This window comes from Didymosphaeria variabile (assembly GCF_027946475.1).
Source record: "Didymosphaeria variabile strain IMI 356815 chromosome Unknown scaffold_8, whole genome shotgun sequence".
In the NCBI taxonomy this organism is placed as follows: Eukaryota; Fungi; Ascomycota; class Dothideomycetes; order Pleosporales; family Didymosphaeriaceae; genus Didymosphaeria; species Didymosphaeria variabile.
In genome coordinates this window covers 232,841-253,603 of record NW_026611627.1, presented here as the reverse complement: position 1 = coordinate 253,603, position 20,763 = coordinate 232,841, and the positions used below count along the sequence as shown (strand labels likewise).

The 20,763-nt window shown below is 52.7% G+C and overlaps 8 protein-coding genes across 8 annotated transcripts; 3 read left to right on the top strand and 5 right to left on the bottom strand.

The window, feature by feature from the left end:
* Positions 1–153: 153 nt before the first annotated feature.
* Positions 154–1,413, bottom strand: N0V89_010309 (uncharacterized protein; the record flags this gene model as incomplete). Its single annotated transcript, XM_056219053.1, has 1 exon — positions 154–1,413. The coding sequence occupies one exon, from the start codon at positions 1,411–1,413 to the stop codon at positions 154–156; it is 1,260 nt and encodes a 419-aa protein (XP_056066180.1).
* Positions 1,414–3,427: 2,014 nt separating this feature from the next.
* N0V89_010308 (uncharacterized protein) lies at positions 3,428–4,770 on the top strand (the record flags this gene model as incomplete). Its single annotated transcript, XM_056219052.1, has 3 exons — positions 3,428–3,463; positions 3,558–3,869; positions 4,126–4,770. 3 exons carry the CDS (start codon positions 3,428–3,430, stop codon positions 4,768–4,770), a joined length of 993 nt encoding a protein of 330 aa, XP_056066179.1.
* Positions 4,771–6,842: 2,072 nt separating this feature from the next.
* N0V89_010307 (uncharacterized protein) lies at positions 6,843–7,952 on the bottom strand (the record flags this gene model as incomplete). The annotated part of the gene is made up of 2 exons (XM_056219051.1): positions 6,843–7,489; positions 7,562–7,952. The coding sequence occupies 2 exons, from the start codon at positions 7,950–7,952 to the stop codon at positions 6,843–6,845; spliced, it is 1,038 nt and encodes a 345-aa protein (XP_056066178.1).
* Positions 7,953–10,487: 2,535 nt separating this feature from the next.
* N0V89_010306 (uncharacterized protein) lies at positions 10,488–11,557 on the bottom strand (the record flags this gene model as incomplete). The annotated part of the gene is made up of 2 exons (XM_056219050.1): positions 10,488–10,991; positions 11,045–11,557. 2 exons carry the CDS (start codon positions 11,555–11,557, stop codon positions 10,488–10,490), a joined length of 1,017 nt encoding a protein of 338 aa, XP_056066177.1.
* Positions 11,558–12,318: 761 nt separating this feature from the next.
* N0V89_010305 (uncharacterized protein) lies at positions 12,319–13,047 on the top strand (the record flags this gene model as incomplete). The annotated part of the gene is made up of 1 exon (XM_056219049.1): positions 12,319–13,047. One exon carries the CDS (start codon positions 12,319–12,321, stop codon positions 13,045–13,047), a length of 729 nt encoding a protein of 242 aa, XP_056066176.1.
* Positions 13,048–13,349: 302 nt separating this feature from the next.
* On the bottom strand, positions 13,350–14,124 carry N0V89_010304 (uncharacterized protein; the record flags this gene model as incomplete). The annotated part of the gene is made up of 3 exons (XM_056219048.1): positions 13,350–13,561; positions 13,614–14,003; positions 14,052–14,124. 3 exons carry the CDS (start codon positions 14,122–14,124, stop codon positions 13,350–13,352), a joined length of 675 nt encoding a protein of 224 aa, XP_056066175.1.
* Positions 14,125–14,720: 596 nt separating this feature from the next.
* Positions 14,721–16,169, top strand: N0V89_010303 (uncharacterized protein; the record flags this gene model as incomplete). The annotated part of the gene is made up of 1 exon (XM_056219047.1): positions 14,721–16,169. One exon carries the CDS (start codon positions 14,721–14,723, stop codon positions 16,167–16,169), a length of 1,449 nt encoding a protein of 482 aa, XP_056066174.1.
* Positions 16,170–18,859: 2,690 nt separating this feature from the next.
* Positions 18,860–20,063, bottom strand: N0V89_010302 (uncharacterized protein; the record flags this gene model as incomplete). Its single annotated transcript, XM_056219046.1, has 3 exons — positions 18,860–19,269; positions 19,320–19,674; positions 19,860–20,063. The coding sequence occupies 3 exons, from the start codon at positions 20,061–20,063 to the stop codon at positions 18,860–18,862; spliced, it is 969 nt and encodes a 322-aa protein (XP_056066173.1).
* Positions 20,064–20,763: the final 700 nt, after the last annotated feature.

The window sequence follows — 20,763 nt, the reverse complement described above, 5'->3', positions numbered from 1 at the left end:
TATATTTGGCCTGCATCTCATAGGCCGTCCTTCCCAAAACTTTTCGTCAAATAGAGCCAAGGGTGAAGAAGAGAAGAGACGACAGATTTTGGGGCCCTTTATGCCTCGCCATGCCATCTCAAGACCAGCTCTCTCCCAATCCGATTACTGGTATCAGGCCTCGCTGTCGTCGAAAAGTGGAATGCTTTTCCAACCATTCTTCCAATCAGTATCTGTCCCTGGCCAAAGAGTCTTCCAAGCGCCAGCAAATTCTTTGCTGCCGTAAGCCCTATTTAGGTTGTTATTCAACCAATTGCCACGCCTGAGTCTTCGCTCATAGCAATGCTCTTCTACGGTGGCCTCATCCTTGTGAGTGTCACGCCGGTCTCGTTCGCAGACCCACTGTCTCCCGATCCATTCCAGAATGTCATTGAATTGCTCAGCAATATCTTGCCCACAGACTAACTTAGGCATGATATTCAACAGCTGGATGTAAGATAGAGTCGGGTGCAAATCTGCTCGATTAGGATGGTTGGTAGTCATTAACTCCTCGAAGATGGAGCGCGCGAGGGTCTCGTCCATAGCGGTGTTTCGCAAGATATTCTGGATCTCTAGTTTCAATCGTTCCTTGAATTCTTCGTCTGTGTCCTCGCCATCGGGACTTTCTTCTCCTGGGACATGTGCTATACAGATCGGGCCATGAGTTGATGAATGAAAGCTAAGCGTGAGCTTCTTAAGGCGAGGAATAGCGCGAAGAGTCTGATATATCTGTAGTTCCTCATGGCTGCCGGCTTTGCGAAGGAATTCGAGACTCAGTTCTGTGACAGCCGGGCATCGACGTTGGAGCTGTGTGGTCTGATCAATCCGTAGAGCATACTTCCTCACATGGAAGCAGTGCAGAGTAGCTCCGTGTCGGTCAAAGGCCGTATCAAGAGATAGATTACCCGGTGGCTCCATGGAGAGTGACTTCAAAGGCTGTAGTGTAGAAAGTAGAAGGTTGAGTTCGCAATCGGCCTGGAAAGGTTCAATTTTAGTCCGGATGTCGAGATCTGGCAGTCTCAGCGCTCGGAGAGCTCGAAGTTCACCACTAACTGCGATTTCTGCGATGGCTTGTAATCCTTGGAGACCGATTTTCCCATCAAGAGTGAGCACCTGTAGATACGAGAATTCGGTATAAGTCAGCCATGGCGCAATCTGGTAACTGGCGATGCGTAAGCTTTCAAGCCGCCCTTTCGTCTTCGGAACAGGAAGCGATCCGTCTAGTTTATCAGAGTGGAATCCCCTCCACGGCGGTCTTGTCGGAGGCGGCCAACCAGCCCCGGTCACCTCACAAGGCGCGGTATCAAACCATATATGGACGTGGCGCAGATTCGGGGCCAAGCCCGCCACAATGTGTTGCACCGCTTCCTTATCGTATATCCAACACCCCGCCATGTCGTATTGACAATACGGGCCGGCAATAGTATACAAGCAAGGTGATGTCGCTAGTACGTAATCTGCGGGGCTGACAGCTTCATGGCTGAATCTTTGGTGCAGGCTTCGCAGACGAAACGATTGAACGTGCAAACGACAGGCGGGATTATGCTCGTGCAACAGAGAGAGCACACACTGCGGAATTTGAGTTGGTGAAGCCCAGGTCAGGTCTCGAAGAGGAAACACAGGTAGGAGATTTGCAAGTTCACTCCATGACATTTCGTCCCATGCTATCTCTATGTGTGAAGGACGAATCTTTGTACTCAGAGACATCTCAGACGAGTGTATCGATCCATCGTTGTCGATTTTGCTCTCCAGTGAACTGAATTTGAGATGGCGTACATATCTTTTATCATCTGCTGACTCGAACAGCTCGTTAAGTCGTTCCAGCTCTTGTTGCAGCTGCTTAGATGTATCAAAGTGTAGCTGGACACGAGAGAGTCGCTCGCGCTTTGTAGCCGTATAGCATGCCTTCGAAGCTGATGCAAGAGCCCATAAACTAGTTCGATTCGGTTCGAGGTCTGCGGTGTATTCACATAAAATTTGAAGTACAATAAGTGGTAGATTCTCCATGTTCACCGAAATTCTAGAACCTGGCAGGCGATGTCGTCGGAAAGCTAGGTGAGTAGAGCCGGGAGGCAAGTTGCTGAGGAAAGTCTTTTGGCCCCCACATAAGAGCTAGGCACCGATGTTCTCTTTCGGCATTTTGATCACGTGCTGGTAGGCAACGTTCGTGGGAATAGCTTTGACGTGATTTGTTAGTCCGTCTAATCCCCGACAGACAATATGAGTACACTAATTGTTTGCGTCTCAAGGGTCCACACCTCCTTCATATTACGGCTCTCTATGTCGATATTGATACGCTATGAGAGAATTAATATGAGGCACTGATACTCTCGGGCTCGACGGAGAGCAAGGATACGAACATAGGCCATTTCGAACCTTGAGGTTCCAGCAGGAGGGCAGCAAGAGTTCAATACGCTTTCAAACTCGGAATGTCGTGAAAGGAGACATAAGCCATGTGATATGAGCTTTGACTCAATGCAGATGCACCAAGCGAATTCAAGTTTTAGAGAGTTCCCAGACCAGGAGCTATGGCAACTTCCTCCCTCTCTTTTTAGTGACAAATTGCTGGATGCTCTGAAGGGGAACAGGAGGCGTACCGTCGCAGTCTTTGATGCTTTTACCTGGGTCGGAGTCTGCACACGTGACCTTGACGGTCACCACTTATGTCAGCTCAGCTTGGCGAACAATTCTGGCGGTGAACCAAGATACCGTGCTCGTGAGCATTTGACGACATGTCATTGTTGAACGTGATCGTGAGTAACGAGGACACGTCTTCTGTTGCTGAACAAGCACGTGTCACACAAGCGACAGTCACACGCATCTGCCAGCAGTACAATCAAGAAACATAGGCAGCCTGAGGCGCGTCAGGCATGTGCACAAAACAGAACGACCTGCAGGTCATGTCAAGATCGACCCGGCACGCGGTACCAAAGCATGGGGGCGTTCTGCAAGAGAGTGCTATTTATGTAAGGCGCCGAACCCCTGGCACATGTCTCTAGGGCTGAAAGCGGACAAGGGACGTGGGCGCGGCGCACTAGGTACCACATCCCGATCCTTTCCTCTTTTCCTCGGCACCCTGTCCTCGACTGCAACTGTTATCAGAACCCACATTCACCGCGACACCGCACCTCGTCCAGTCGCCGTGACGACCGATTCCGCTTGCGCGCTTCACCCCGTATTGTTATTCGACGCATTGGATGGCCCGCTTTATTACCTACGACAGCGCCGCACCTTCGTTCGCTCCGCTACCACCGCACACACAAAGCTCGCGACAACATAGAGCGAACGTCCGATGAGCGAGTTATAGCACGGGCGACTTCTCCTTCGTTTCCATAGGCGCGCAGGCTGGATTGTGTAGGCGGCGCGCGGCGTTGACGTTTTTGATCGAGTCTTGGCGCAAAGAGTCAAAATGACCACATCGTCGAGTTCGGAGACACCGACGCCTGTAAGTGCAGTACCAGGCTCGTGGGGTCTGCGAGGGAACCAACTTCCTTCCGCATACTTAGGTTTCGCGACTCGCGCTAACCCATCATGCGTAGCCTGCGATCGTCGACAAAGGTGCGGATAACTTTCGCAAATTCTTCCAGCAGCCTGTCGTAGCTTCCTTCGTCGCCGGTGGCGTTGCAGGCGCCGTGTCCCGCACCGTCGTATCGCCGCTCGAACGTCTCAAGATTCTTTTCCAGGTCCAGAGCGTGGGTCGCAATGAATACAAGATGTCGGTCCCCAAGGCATTGGCGAAGATGTGGCGAGACGAGGGCTGGAGGGGCTTCATGGCTGGGAACGGGACCAATTGCATTCGGATCGTGCCTTATTCGGCAGTGCAGTTCGGCGCATACAATGTCTACAAGAGGGTGAGTGATTGCTTTTTCTTTGGTGCGGATCTGCCTGGCGTTTTCTTTGTTTTTGTGGCGTTCATGGCCGAGAAGGAGCTGGGAAAAGGTGAATAAGGTGAGAAAGGGAAAGGTGGAGAACTGGTTTGGTGGTTCTGGGTATTGGACGGTCGGAAAGTGGTGTGATATGAGGGTGGGGCTGGTTTCGGGAGGACAGCATGAACGAAGACTGCGATGAAGGTCTGTAACATACTGGTATTCTTGCTTACGATGACAGTTCTTCGAGAGTGAGCCGGGCGCGCCCCTAGACGCATACCAACGACTCCTCTGCGGCGGCCTCGCCGGCATCACTTCCGTCACCTTCACCTACCCCCTCGACATCGTCCGCACCCGCCTCTCCATCCAATCCGCCTCCTTCGAGACCCTAAAACGCGATGCAGGCCAGAAGCTCCCCGGCATGTGGGGCATCATGGGCAGCATGTACAAGAACGAAGGCGGCTTCTTCGCGCTCTACCGCGGCATCATCCCCACCGTTGCAGGCGTGGCGCCCTACGTCGGCCTCAACTTCATGGTTTACGAGATGGCGCGCACACAATTCACACCCGAAGGCCAGAAAGACCCCAGCGCGGTAGGAAAGCTAGCTGCGGGTGCGGTATCCGGCGCCGTCGCCCAGACATGCACCTACCCGTTCGATGTCCTTCGGCGACGCTTCCAAGTCAACACCATGTCCGGCATGGGCTACCAGTACTCAGGCATCGGCGACGCGATTCGGAATATCGTGAAGACGGAGGGTCCACGCGGGCTGTACAAGGGCATCGTGCCGAATCTGCTCAAGGTCGCGCCTAGCATGGCGAGCAGCTGGCTGAGCTTCGAGATGACGCGTGATTTCGTGATGGGCAAGCAGCGGGAGAACTTCTTGTAGATAGCTACCCTGTTCAGGAGTGGAGGTGGAGGCATTACCCCTGGCGTTTACCGGGAGACATTATCGAGGATCTCCTTTTATCAGCATTATGCATTGGGTACCATGGGCTGGGAGTACCCTTCGGATAGCGTGGGCGTTAGCTGCCGTCACCACGGTTGTGGGACAGCGGAATGAATGAAATCCTTTCCAGTACGAGTCATTGTCTTTGCTATCGGGTATGTTTGTCGGGAATCAGAGGCACTAGATGTACCGAAGTCGCAACTCGCAGCTTGCAACTTCGTCACGGACGCATGGTACATGACGGCGCTGTGCGGACAGATACTCATCTCCTCATTACCCGCAAGCAACGCCTCGCTGTCGTAGAACTTAACGCAAAGTCCTCCTCCGGCGTCATTCTCAAGAACGTACAACCGCTTCTAGCTGCGTATCTCCGTGCGCCGGCGGACGAATCACCACCTCCTCACTGTAATACTCCACCATACATCCTGCCACTCTTCAATCTTGTGGTAGAAGTACTGTTTCGCATGCACAAGAACGCGCAACGGATCCCGCTTGAGGGCCGCTAGCTGCTAAACATGCCGTGTCGAGGCCCTATATCGCCTGCCATCGCAGGTCCACTGGCCTCTTTCCTCTACCTTGTCGCCGTCGCCGCTCTCGAGTCCCCATTTGCCAATGCTTCAAACTACGCCTAGCGGTAATGAACTCTCGACGAAGCAAAAGCGCTTGCATAAGGAAAATGGAGCCTGTTAACCAACGCTATGCGGATCCTTGAGGTGATCGATGTTAGTATCATGCTTGGGCGGGTTCCTCAGTGTGTGGTTGATGATAACACAACGCCAGAGCTCGCTCCTATACTTCCGTCAACGGTGCTGGATGATGGGTATTTCCGGACCATGACAACGGGGTCGTGCACAGATCTTTCGGGAGGGTTCCTCGGAACAGGAGTGTTTGGCAGGATGAGAAACCCATGCAGACGGTCTTGGTGGTGACTCGCCGAAACTTCAACAAGGCTGCGTACGTGCGTCACAGGAAGAACATAGCACAAAGATTCGGAGAGCTGCCTGCCTGCCTGTGAGGAGAGATAAGTCGCCAGGGTGTGGTGGCTGGGAAGCGAACAGTAGGTTTAAGAAAAGGTGCACACAGCTCGGAATGGCTTCTGTCAGTATATTGGACCTTATTATGTTATTTTCTGAATCTGCACTGTCGTCGTGGCTATGATATGCTATGCTATGCTGATGTACGAAGAGGATCGTCGCCATTATCAGCGTTAGAGTTGGAATGGGAGAGGTGCGGTGCTATGCTACAGAGTACCACATGACGCGCCTTCCTCGAAGCTGACAAAAGCGTCAGCACGAGCGGCCACATTTAAGCCCTCTATCAGCCTGGAGACGTCATTGCGGACGATGTATATCGCAGTTCGACATACGAACACCAGTCCCATGTCATCTTGCAGTCTCAGTCGTGCTGTTCATGGATTGAGCCGCAGGAGGAAATCTCGCTAGGTGCTTTCACCAAGAGCCGGTCGGCGTGTGAGCGCGATATCCTGATATACGGTCCCTCTGCACAAGGGCATGGATCATGAAGAAAACACAAGAAAATTGCTCGGGATTGTTGTGAGCTTCGGAGAATCTCGTCAACAGAAGACACGACGTCGTTCCCGATGCGGCGCACAGCTGCAGTGACGATGACCTCCACGCTTGTCGTTACATTATTTTCTTTAGCAGCACTGTTCCACAGAGAAATTCACCATGTCATGTAGGGAGGACGTTTTTGAAATGGCGTCATTACTATAACATGGATGTGAAAAAGCGAGCGAGTGAACCAATATCCGACGCCAAAGGGTATCATAGCCAACCAATCCAATCCAATCCAACCAACCAAGAAACGAAGAAATAAAAAATAACCATCCCTCGTTGTGCCGTACCCGTCAACTTGTATTTGTTTTCCTCCAATTTCTTCCGCCAAACAATTCATCGTGCAAAGAGGGGGAAATTTCAACCGCGAGAAACCAGCTAGAATCGATACTCCACAACCTCTCATATCGCAGAGAGGTGGCCTGAGCTCACCCAGGCTTACATCTCCTCAAATACACGCGCGTTGATCGTCTGCTGCATGTTGCCCGCCGGCAGCGCACTCGTCCCACTCGTCCCCGCATCGCTCGGGCCCCCCTCCCCGGAGTGCTGGACTCCAAAATCGCCAGAGTTAGTCGGCCCAGGCATGAATATGACTTTGCTATTTGCGCTCCTGGCCATAGCCTGCATGGCCTCCAGGTACCTGATTTGCATGGCGGGCGCGCTATTGAGCACGTTGGCAGCCTGCCTCATTAATTTCGCGGACTCGACCTCGGCCCTCGCAGCGATGACCTTGGCCTCGCCCGTGCGCTTGCTCTGCGCGGCCATGGACAGGCTGTCCTGCAGCTCCTGCGAGAAGATGATGTCCTTGATGAGCATGGACTCGACGTCTACGCCCCAGCCTGCGGCCGTCTCTTCGACGATCTCGCGGATAGACGCGGCGATTTCCTCGCGGCGCTCGATGACGTCTTGGAGGACGCGCGCGCCGATCACGTGGCGGAGGGTGGTCTGCGTGCGCTCGATGAGGGCCTGGCGGATGCTTGTGATGCCGAAGGCGGCTTTGTGGGGGGACGTGATGCGGTAGTAGATGACGGAGTTGAGGTGGAGGGAGACGTTGTCTTTAGTCATGCAGACCTGCTTAGGGACCTCTGTTGTGTATTAGCATGCGTGTCACATGCCTCCTACGATGAAGCCTTAATGGTGGGGGTAGGGTTACGCACCGACAATCTGGATCTTGACGTCGACCTGGATGACGCTTTCAGACAGCGGGTTCACCTTTACGAGACCGGGGTCGACGGCGCGCGAGAAGCGGCCGAACTTTGTGATGAGGCCGACGTTTCCTTGCTGCACTTGCTTGTACGGGTTGGGGCAGACGATGCAGCAGGGAATCGCGCCGAGGGTACCGATGCAGGAACCTAGCGTGTTGACCATCGCGCCGTACCAGCCGTGGTGGTCGGCGTCCGCATCGTCGGGCTGGATCGCACGCGCATAGCTCGGCTGCAAGTCCTCCCTCCTGGGCGGTTGGATCTTGACGAGCGGCTCGTCGACATTGCGCTTGGGCACCATCGCGCCGTCGCCATTGACAGGTGCTTTTCCGTTGGTGTCGCTCATGGCGGGTGTATTAGTGTTGTCGGCGATAGGGTTGCTGTTGTTACGTGGAACAATGGGACGGGTGGACGCAGCAGAGGACTCTGCGGTGTGTGTGCTGTAGCGGTCGTGGAATGCACTCATGTCGTTGGCAGGACAGCGGTGTTTCTTTATAGCCTTCACGATGGTTGGAATCGCAAGAGCGGGGAAGGACAAGCATCCCTGTCCAGGCTGCAGGGCTTGGCCGCTTGGGGTGCACTGCAGGGGGCTGTGCACACACTGGTGCAATGTCTACACATCAGACGTCGCAAACACCTCCGGTCAGACACAGTACCCCCTCTCCATCGACTTCTGTTTGTGGAATTCGCGCAGAGAAAGCGCGCGCCATGCGATGGTGAATTGCACGGATGGTATTATTCCCGCACCAACGCGCAACCTCAAGATGGACGTACAATCGAGTGTGCGCCACGTGCGATCAACAGCCACCCAAGGCGTCCTCGGCTAGCGTGGCCGCATAACCGCGATCCGGGCCCACTCACAAGAGACCCACCGGTGAGCCGTCGCGTGATGGACACTACATCATAGACCTCCCCAGTCTGTCGCTCTACAGGGCCCCAAGGCTGAATACGTCCTCGTATTTGATGTAGCGCCACCTATCGAGCTGTCAACGCTCGGCTCCTCGGATCGTGGCCAAGGACCGATGCGCTTGTCATTGTTGGCGATACTTGGTGTAGTTTGGCCTTCGCAAGGCGTGGCGACGAGAAGATGCCTTGTGTGGCGACTATCGTTTGCAACATCGGTGCAGTGGCTGGTGGGTTAGGGTCTCTACCCTGAGGCCTCTTCTGCGTCCAAGTGGACATGACACATTTTCCAGAAGCCTTCGTGAGGCGTAGCAGGTGGCCTGGGCAGGAACGTGCTTTCTTCACCGTTGTGCCCCGAAACAGCCTAGCGCAGTCCAGTCTGGGGAGTGCGCCATTTGCCCCCATACGCTGGTCTCGCGCTTCATTTCCCTCAATGATTCCATCAACATTCTGCCATGTGCTGCGCCTTGGATGGATGGATTCTTCTGACCGGTGACAATTTCTGTGCGTGAATTCTTCCCCGTCAGCACCAGGTTAGTGCACTGCCACTTAGGGCGAATAATAACGCCCGAACCGTGCCGTGCGAGCATTCGGCGAGGTGTACGGCGAAGTGCAGGGCTGAGAGATAAGGCCGTTGTCGCATTCGCCGCGTTACCGCGAGCATGTTTTATTGCCGCGCCGTTGGCTGTGGATGCCGCACGGGAGGGAATGTTTGTCTTTGCAGAATGATGCTCAAGATTGGCGGCAATAGGTCCAGCGTTTCAAGTCGATTCGTTGTTCATTGTTACTGCTTTGGCAATGCCCTGTACGATGCTTGCGGCACCGAGATTATCGTTTCACGCCCGAGGCAGATTCACTACTTGCAGCTGTGACCATACAGGTATTTGAATTCTTTGGAGATAAGAATCTCAATATTTTAATGGACGATGCACGGCCACCAACATCGCAGGATGAACATCTCCTACCTGAAGAAGTTACTCTGGAAGTCATGAGGCGACAACATGGTCGTGGGAAGCACCCATTTGCCACGACTGTGACTCTGGTATAAGCTCCTCATTGCGGATTGGTGAGAAAGGGCACGGCGTCCGCTTGCATGGAAGCGCATGTAGGAGCGCCGCAAGGCATTTACTCGATGCAGTGCCGTTAGCAGTGCGGCAAGGGTAGGTGTATTGACTCTGCAGTCATGTCGCATTCGTCGAATTTTTTTCCGTTCACATTGAACAAAGGTTGTGTTTTGGATCTCAAAAGAGCATGGCGCCGAAATTGACCAGATAGTGCGATCTTTGGGCACCCACAAGGCACACTTTATATTTTGTCGTTGCAGATGAAGGGCCGAAATCCTCCAGTTCCCGGAGGCAACGTGGTACAAGAGCTGTAATTTATTGGAGTCAGTTAGGAAAGGATAGAAGTACTTCCTCTGTAAATCCACCGCCGCTGAAATCTCCATAAACGCTCCGTTCTCGCCTGGGTGCACATATGGAACAGACGGGCATCTTAATCGTGCAGTTGCTAGCTAGGTATGATTCCTTACGCAGGGATCTCAGAAACAAGAATCATCGTATACGCGACCCCTGACGCTTACCCAGATCTTCATTTTCACAACATTGCACTTGGCCAACCAAGATCGTTCAGGGAGTGATGGTGAACTGTTTTGCCAAACTTCCTAATCGGGTAATATCGAGACAAAAGGTTGAATGCTGTGTCGGTCACCGTCACTTTCGATCAGGTGAATGGCCCGTGCGCTGCGACCCAAGCTCACCGTGACCCACGAAAGCTTCAAATGTCGGGACCGGCCATCAAGCTCACTTCGCACACGGAGCTTCGCGCATAGTCCACCGAGGTTCTTGGACTTCGGAGCATCCCAATGCACGAATTTCAGGATGAAAAGCTGCGAATATCGGTCCGAACTGTGCAGATGCACTCCATTGTAGTTTCGTCGCATCCTGGTCCTCCAAAATTCGACAAAGACTAAAATGAACTATCGTCGAACCTCATCCGCATTGACGGGACTGTTCGCCTTCCCCTTCTCGAAAAACGCCCTTATGTTCTCGAAACATTCCCTTTCCGCCTTCTGGAACGCAATATCTGTCAGTCCGCCTAGATGTGGCTGGACAATCACATTGTCCTGCTCGAAAAACCACGGATCCACATTCGGTTCGTTGCACAAGACGTCTAGACCTGCTCTGGCGATCTTGCCGCTCGTCAGCGCGTCTTTGAGCGCAGCCTCGTCGACTATGGCTCCTCGAGCAGTGTTAATCAAGAAAGCACCGTCTTTCATGGCGGCGAACTCAGCGGTCGAGATCAGGTTCTCCGTCTTGGCGTTCAGCGGACAGTTAATGCTGACGACGTCGGAGGCAGACAACAGCCCGTGGAGGGAAGAGCAATAAGTTGCGTTGTAAGCCTTTTCTTCCCCCTCAGGTAGCCGATTGCGATTATGATACGCAACCTTGAGATTGAACACCGCGGCTTTCTTCGCAAGATACTGTTCCTCGTCAGCATTGCTCGCTTGCTCCTACAACCGAGAACCTGACTTACCTTTCCAATCGCTCCCATGCCTACAATTCCCAGCGTAAGACCCGTGGGATCCCTCACAGGCACGAGCCCACCTCGCCACTTCCCTGCTCGAGCGCTCCTCTCCGCATTGCTTGTGTTCCTAAGCACACTCAATAACAGCCAGACCGCCATATCGGCCGTTGCCTCCGCAACTGCATCCACGCTGTTACAAAACACGATTCCTCGCTTCGTCATCCACTCCACGTCAAATTCATTGTACCCCGCCGAGGCAGAAGTGATGATCTTGCAGTCAGGGACCAGGCCAGAAAGTAGCTCTTCGTCGAACGGCTCGTAGGGCGGTGTCCCCATGCGGATGACGAAGCCATCTATGGGCCCTTTCTCGGCGATGAGTTTGGGAATCTGAGAGATGGTTTCGGCACGGTTGGATGCGGTGAGGACGGAGTATGTGAAGGATTGGGAGAAGGTGGTGATGTAGGAGGGGCCTGCGTATTTGGGGGTGCCGAGGCACACGATGTGAGGTTGGCGGACTGGCATTGAGCCCATGGTGAGGGGTGGATCGTCGGATACTTCGGTGTCTTGTGTTACTCCCGGATGAGCAGTACAGTTTCAAGATCCTGAGCAAGTACTGCACGATCGTTTTATGGAACGACTGTGTGTGTCAATGCAGATGATGGGTCGCACGCGCCGGATCTCGAAAGCACAGCGGATAATGAGAGAGCAATGTCAATCGGGCGTGATGTAAGACTGTAACGATGACTGGACCTGACCGCGCACTTTTTCCATCCCGTTATCTGCTCTTCCGATTCCGAGGTCGCATCGGAATCAGTTGTGGGGATGCATGAGGGGCCTTGGGTTCCTCCGAGATGGTAGCCCCACCCCGCTTATCGATGGAACTAATCACACCAGGAACGCTCGGGAGAATCCGAGCCGCTGTTGGCCAATCAGATCAGTCCCATGGTTACGCATGACTCAATTGAGATGCTAACGTCCCCCCAACATCTTTGCGACTCTGATGGTGCTGGATTCGATGAGAATACCGAACGGAAGTCGGATGTAATTGTCTGACTGAAACGCATCCGTAGGCCATAGCACATGCGACCAGAACGTCGGGCGCGTTTTCATCACAGTACATCACTACCTCAATATTCAGATACTGTATTGCTCAACTTGGGGCAACAAAGGTATCCAACCTTTGACGAAGTATTGTCCTACTTCCACTCTACCTCAGCTCGGACCACGCCCGGTCGCCGTGGGAAGCTCCCAAATCAAGTCAAGGCAACCCACACCAGACCAACATGACCACAGCCCCTCTCCCACCCCTCGGCTTCCTCGCCGTCGAAGTCTCCATCCACAGACCCCCAGGCGACCCATTCAACCCCTCTACCTGGCCCTTCCCCCTCATCCACACCCTCGTCCCCGGCTCCTCCGAAGCCCAAATCGTCACTTCCACCACCTATCCCCCAGCCTTCATCGAGCGCTTCGTCTCAGCCGGAAAAGAACTCGCAGCAAAAGGATGCATCGGAATAATCACAAGCTGCGGCTTCCTCGCGCTCGCACAGCGCGAACTAGCTTCGAAACTCCCTATCCCGATTGCCACGAGCGCATTGGTGCAGATTCCGAGTATTTGCGCGTTTTTAGGCAGCGAGGCTATTGTGGGTGTCCTTACGTACGATGAGGAGAGATTGGGTGTTGCGCATCTGGAGGCTTTGGGTGTGGATGCGGGACGTGTAAGGATCAAGGGTATGCCGAAGGGGGGCCATTTGCGGAGGGTTATCCAGGAGGGCGAGAAGTATGATGAGATTCGTATGGAGCAGGAGATGATTGATGCAGTGGGGGAATTACTGGAGAAAGTGACAGGTAGTGGTGATAAGCTTGGGGCGATAGTGCTGGAGTGTACGCAGATGCCGCCGTATGCGGGGGCTATTCAGCGGAGGGTGGGAGTGCCTGTGTATGATGTGTATACTATGGGGATGTGGTTTTACTCCGGTTTAGTGAGGCGGAAGCCGGTACAATGGGAAATATAGTTGCATTGAAAAGCAATAGACCGTTCTTTGGCAAACGTTTTCGTACCAGATGTTGGACACGGCCCGTACGGGGCACAAGACCTCACTAAAGGTCGTTGTTGTATCAAGCATGACCTACGCGTCCTACGACAAAATTTGTCCCTACAGTGACATAGGAATCGTATACTAAGTGCACTCAGGGTATCCCATCCCCTTCCACTTTATCACTTATACGACTTCGACATCCACTCCCATACCATATATGGACAGAGGCAAGGAATATATTTCACCGGCAGATTGGCACTCATAGCTTGGAGATCTACCTAATCCAGGAAGTCCCTGTTCGACTCTTTCAAGATCAGTCGGTACTCAGGCTCGAACTGCATATACATGACCTCCGGAGTACCTGTTCCTTTCTTCGTATACACCGCTTCTTCCTCACTGACGATGCTTTTCTTCAGCCCGCTACTTTTGCCAATATCACCTCCAATTGCCGCTTCCGTAAGCAGCTGGCATTGGCAAGCCCTCTCTAGCGCTATGAAGAAGGCCGCCGCCTCTGCTACCGTCCCCCCCACATGTCAGTAGACCATGATTCTGCAGAATCATGTTCTTTTTGCGGGGTCCCAGCGCGTCGGCAAGACGGCCACCTTCCTCCTTAGCGAACACAACGCCACCGAAGTTCGTATAGACCTCGAGGTCATCGTAGAACATGCAGCTATCCTGGTTAAGCATATCGATTGGACGACCGAAGTTCGACCATGCGCGGCCATACGGACTGTGCATATGACACGCGGCGTTGATGTCTGGTCTCCGCTGATGTATGGCCGAGTGAATGATGAAGCCAGCAGTATTGATGAGTCTGTCTGCACCGCCAATGCGGTTTCCATCTTCGTCTACGTGAACCATGTCGGAGACGGTGAGTAGGGCGAAATGGACGCCGTAAGGGTTGATCCAGAACGTGTTGGGCTGTATGGGATCTAGGCCTATCAGTATCGATTTCAAACGACCGATCGGTTTGGACTGACCTCTCAGACTGATGTGTCCACTTCCTCCATCGGCAAAACCAAGCTTAGCGAATACGCGGAAAGCGCCAGCCATTTGCTCCAGTTGCCATTGTCGGTGCGCCTCTTTCGTGGCAGGCCATGGGATATGATATCGGCTTTTGGGTTTGCTCCCTTCTGTTTTGTTAAGTGCTGATGACTTTCCCGTGGCTTCGATCGACGTGGTGGCAGATGTGATCGTTGTGGTTGATGACATGGCTATGATCTGTCTCGTAATGCTTGTCTGTAGCACGTTAGGGCGAGCAGCTTGTCCCAAAATCAGATCTATTGTTAAAGGTGACTAGTCCTTGCACTTAGTGACCGATTTGGCGTGATACGGAGGAAACCGAGCAAGGAATGGAACGATTCCGTGGTTTCTCCGAGGTTCGTAGGCGGGGCTCATGCACGTCTCACGTGCTCGGTTTTGGCCGCCGCGGAGTATTAGCAGGCTATTCCATATTCGGAGTACGTTCGGATACGACCGTGGCAGATCCTCGAATTTGAAAGACGTGGCCAACGGAGTCAAAGCCGCATAAGGTGGAAATATGTAATTGAGCAGGAAACGTCGAAACAATCTGAATACCTCTGTTGCAATCTCATATAATTTGCCAAGGTTGATAGCACGCACTTTTTCGATATACTCTTGCATACCAAATGGCGCCTTCAGCAATCGACAATCCAAGCCCATCTCAGCAGGAGTTTGTCGACCCTAATGAACTTCGGACGACATTCTCACTGGCCATGTCGGCCATGTACAAGAAAGAAGTACCGCTATACGGAGATCTGATCAAAATCGTGCAAAGCGTCAATGAAGAAGCGCTCAGAAATTCGGCCGACCCGAAGATCACCGCCATGCGAAATGGCAACCTTGCGTCAGAACGTCTTGACCTCGAGAGGCATGGGGCAATTCGTCTTGGGACGCCGCACGAGCTTCAGACAGTGCGTCGGATTTTCGCCATCATTGGCCTGTATCCGGTTGGATATTACGACCTTTCACCCGCAGGGCTTCCGATGCACGCGACCTGCTTCCGACCGACGACAACAGCTGCGCTAAGTCGTAACCCTTTCAGGGTTTTCACCACCTTATTGCGACCCGATTTGTTGAAGGACGCCCAATCGAAAGACCTGGCTCTTGATTTGCTCTCTCAACGAAGTATCTTCAGTCCGGAGCTGGTGAGACTTCTAGATGCAGCAGAACGTCAGAACCACAGACTCAGGCCAGACGAGGCTTCTGCTTTCGTACGAGAATCGATGAAGACATTTGGATGGAGGCCAATTGCCGCAGCATCGAAGGATGTATACCAGAAGTTGAAGGATGAGCACCCCATACTGGCAGATGTAGCATGCTTTCAAAGTGCACACATCAACCACCTCACACCACGAACGTTAGATATCGCAGCTGCCCAAGAGCGAATGAGGATCGAGGGGCTCCGAGTCAAGGAACGGATAGAAGGACCGCCTCCTCGAAAATGCCCTGTCCTCCTGCGACAGACGAGTTTCCTGGCTTTGGAGGAATCAACACACTTCCCTAGCGATAGAGGCCTCGAGGAAGGTTGTCATAAGGCTCGTTTTGGCGAGATAGAGGAACGAGGCGCGGCCGTTACTGACCGAGGACGAGCTTTGTATGACGAGCTGTTGAATGAGACGATGAGGCAGATCTCAGCTTGTCCTCGATATCTTGATGCGTCTCAGAAGGATAAGATCTTGGTTGACACGTTCGCGCGTTTCCCAGATAATTGGGATGACCTTCGGCGCCAGGGTCTCGTTTATTTTGATTACTCTCTGGGCGCATCTGCAAAGGAAGCCACAATACCTTTGAACCCGTCTGTAGACGATCTAATTTCTCGAGGCGTCCTAGTGGCAGTGCCGATAACGTACGAAGACTTCCTCCCCATGTCCGCGGCGGGCATCTTCCAGTCGAACCTGGGTAATGATACGACAGCCAAGAATGATACAATAACGAGCTTTTCAGATCACTTCGGCTTCCAGCAAAACTTAGGTTGCGCAGTGACGGATCTGGATACAGCGTACGCAATGGCGCAGGATGCGAGCTTAAGGAAATGTGCCCTCGAGCTCGGAATGGTTGAGGATGCGCTTCTCTGATGGAACCAACAATGCAGTTGCAGGTCGGTTCTATCCTCCATTCATTCTCTTTTGCCCTTACAGCGCACCTCGAGTTATCAACATTATAGCACATAGCATAGTTGATGACGATTGCTATCTCACGCTGGAAAGTGCCCATTGTCTCCGAAGGCGAAGTCCGGCTGCTGAAAGTCCCGCATGCCTTGGACTAACTCTTGAACAAACCACTCAGACTCCATAGGCATAGATAATTCATTCAGGCCCATGATCCATTCTTGAGATGCTGAAGGCTGAACGTTGACGGATGGGTCCAAGTCACTATCGGCCGTTCGGAATGGATTGAGTAGTCCATTTGTATCATTGCAAATCATGTTAATAGTCTTCTCTGACAGAGCTTCGAACGTGTCGCGATATGTGGAGGCCTGCTTGAACCGTTCTGCAATGATGACGAGTACAGTGTTGCAAGCCATGCACGTGTTAATGACATCGGACTGTCTGGCATTTTGTCGAACACGGCCGGATTTCCATAAGCAATACAGGTAAGTTATTCCTCCGACGAAAAGAATATGAAGCGAGCCCCAGGTAAATTGTATGTTTGAGTTCTGATATAGCCGTCGGTATAGAAGGCACATCTCACGAGATCGATGCGCGCATTCTTCGAAGGCCCGCGTCACGCTCTCTTCTTCCCCTGATTGTGGAGGGAGCGTGATGTAGTGGCGGTATAGTAGAAGAATCGAGTGATCGTATGCCAGCTGGAACCAAGCTTTGGATGCGAACACTGACAAAGCGCTTGATGAAGCGTGATCGACCGGCTCTGGTACAGCTGCATACCATTCCTCCAACTCTTGACGCAAGTCACCAGCCAGTACTTGTCTTGTAGTCGCGTGAGGAACTGTCTTTTTCGTGGTAGTAGGGTACAATGTGTTTGCAAACTTGGACCAGAGTCTTCGAAGCTTGATCACGTGTATAGCTCCTGTCATGGGTGTTGCAGGCTCGTCCGCTGCTCTAGGTTGCTTTGAAAAGCCTTCCCTGGTGATGTGGTCGTCTTGTAGATCCATTGGCATCTCAACATCTATCGAATCGTCAGGTATGCCCATAGGTCGGCCAAGAATAAAAGCAGCGACCCGATCGATGTCGTAGGCTACCCAAAAGCAGCGCCGGGACATCTCAGCTGTCAATGGATCGGCATGCGCACGAAACCTAGTCACACTTCTATGATAACCAAGCTCAACGCAGTGACGGATAGCCATGCCAGAGATCTTCCAGAGACTGACACCAACGGGCGACCTGATTGAATAAACAGCACAGCATAGAATGCTTTGGATGGATTCAAGTCCATCAAGATCAAGTACACTCTCTTGGTGGTCAAGAGCCATGGCGTAGTACGCTTCGGCAGAGTCGCGATGATTTGGCCCGAGCGCGAGAGATCCAATGGCATAAACCATGAGCACGAAGAAGAGCGCAATATCGCCAGCCGAGTTCAAGTCGCCGACGGAATGAGCCCTGTAGCATTCTTCTTCCCAAGCGCAGAAGGTGGGTTTGTGCAGGAACGGATATTGAGAGTGGATGTTCGTGAAGTACGCTTGTGAAAGTGTAGCGGCCAGGCTCGCGGACGGGAACCCCACGGACACTGTTCGACGGACTTCTGGGTCGTGTCTTTCAGGCCCGGCAACACTATGCTGGGAGGTCCCTTGTCGCTTTGGCAGGCCCATCGTTGCACTCACTATCCGAGAGAACGAGACAGCACACGAAGGCCCGAAGTAATGCGGCTCGCGCCCCGCGGCGCTCAGGCAGAGCAAGGCCACCTCAGATGAAAGGTCGTCCAAATTTTCTTCATCCACGTTACCTACTGGCGACGCGTTATCAAAAGCAAGGAAATCGATGCCTCCGGCCGGTACATGTGAATGACTAGTGCCGTCCATGGCATTACTGGTCAGTTGGTTGCTTAGTCCATCTCGGCCATCCAGATGATCCAGTGCAACATCGGGTCTAGAGTCTTGTAAAAGACCTTCCAAGTAAGCAACGCGTGTTTCTAGAGATTTAAGATAGTCCCTCGGTCGATGCAAGCCCGTGGCGGGGTCTTCGACCAAGCAATCTGCTTTTGCGTGAGCTGAAAGAGCGAATGGAAGCAAGCCAGGATTCTTACCTCGGTTTGTGCGAACACAGTTCTGGCACTGAGGTGTTTGTCCATCGCACTGATGTACAGTCAGGACGTGCTTCAAGCTGTATTTGCATCGGCCTGCGCACCTTCAGCTTCTTGCTCTTGCAGTGAATGCACGCGAGCATTGTGCGTTCTCCCAAGCGAACGCGCTTTGGGCCAGGTCTCTCGTTGCTCATGATCAATCATAGACGGACAAGGTTCATAGCTGCTACATGTTGGTGATAGTTGGGGAAGGATTGATAAGGGAGCAGAAGATGGAAGGGGTTCTCGCTTATCGTATTCCTTAGCGCTAACATGACTAATACCACCATACTCTCACTTCTATCAAAGTCACATGCACCCTTTTGTATAATCGCGAAGACATGGGTTTGCACATTGCGCCGTGGATAGGTTTAATCATGTTTGACATCCAATGTGTTCTACGAAGGAGGTGGCGTCATTAAGCGAGTACACTGAGAAATATGACGTAACATGCAGAACAGCAACTTTGCTCTGCTCTATCGAACCCAGACTCCCGTGCTGCTATCGTCTTCAGAGCAACTAGAAACGTTCACACGGCCTTTGCGACATCCCCTTTATCGCCCTTTGGAAACGCTTCGTCCACCTCCTCCACACTATCAGTACCGGAAGGGGATTCAAGAACCATGCCGATCTCCCTCTGTCTCTTCGCCTGTCTCGACATCTGCCAGAATGGGCCTTCAAACAGCTTGTCAGTTGCCTCCATACTAAGGCCGGCTGTTTCAGGCACTGCCACATAGACGTATAGCAAAGCCACGAAACACCAACCAGCAAAGAAGAGAAAGGTACCCCAGTTGTGCATGCTTTTCAGCATTGACGGCGTCCCTTTGTTGACACCGAAGTAGAAGAGCCAGTGGAACATTTGCGATAGCGCGCTACCGAAGGACCTGATATTGTTCGGCCACAGCTCAGCACCAAAGACATAGGGTAGGACGAGAAGACCTAAGGTAGCATGTCAGATTGACTCGGAGTACAGCTGCCCATCCACTTACCGACTGCGTAACCAAAGCCGTGGATGTAGATTGCTGCGATCGCACCCTCGGAAGACCCTGGCGCCACGGGGCCAGCCTGTTTATACTTGAGAAAGGCGCCGATGTAAATATCGGAGATCATTTGAACAGTGATACCGACGAACAAAGACTTGCGGCGGCCGAGAGCGTCGATGAAGAAGAACGATGCGATAAGTGTGTAGAAGAACTTTGACATGGAATACATCCCAGTCAGGAACATAGACCGATCGGTAGACCCTCCGACACCTATCATAGTCAAGATAGGGACAAGATAGCTTGTCACTGAATTGGCTCCCGATAGCTGAGCGAGGATGTAGGACAAGCAAGCTTGTTGAACCTAGATGCGCAGATACGAAGTCAGTATAGGGTATGGAAAAAGCGGGAACAAGTACGTTGCAGCTCTGCAAACAATACTCGATCGGAAGTTTAAGCACTGCATTACCCCTCCTGGAGTAACTCACAGCACCAAAACGTTCGACAAGGGACTGTAAAACAGAGCTACATCGCACATGGTCAACATACCCGACGAAGATTAGCAGGAACCAGAAATGTCTCTCGCATGACGGTTTTGATACCTCCTCCAGCCGCATCGCCATACTTGACATGCTCGCTCTCGATCTGGCCCCGGATCTCGGAAATCTCGCGTGCGACATACGGATGGTCGGCTGGCAGCCCACGAAGAGCGACCAAAGTCTTCACAGCCTCATCGTCGCGCCCAACGAGCATCAGCCAACGGGGTGATTCGCTCATCGCAAAAAAGCTCAGTGCAATTATCATCGCGATGATTATGCAAGGCAGGAACCAGACAACTTGGTATTGTAATCGCCCCACGGCGATGTGCAGGAAACTGGCGTACACGATGAAACAACTGACTGTTAAGCTGAGAAGCATAGCAACGGAAAACCAGGTCGCAAGCTATCTTGTATCAGCGGGGCTACAATTGATCTTCTCTCACAGCTCCGTAGTGTCTTACCAGTCCTCGTATCTCATACGGCGCGATCTCGACGATTGACATAGGCCCGGTAACGGTCAAAGGCCCAATCCCTAGACCCGAGATGAACCGCGCCGCGTAAAGTACTCCAAGTCGACCCGTGGAGAAAGTTGCAATCAGCTGTCCGACGATCCATATTACCATGTACAACCGAAGAGACCAGAGTCTCCCAATGCGGTCGTTGATGAAGAACGAAAGGCCAGCTCCGACGCCGGCAGTCAAGTACACGAAGGATATGAAGTTCGATATCTGAGATGCGTTTGCGCCGGAGGTGATGCCGAAGTCTCGCTGGAAGCCGGGAAGTGAAGGAATTATGGATGAGGAACCTTGGTCCCATGCTGCAGAAGATGATTAGATGTTTGCAAAGCAATATAGTTCAGTCACGACTTACTAATAGGAATACCAGCTGTTGCATACAACGCAGCTGACACTAAC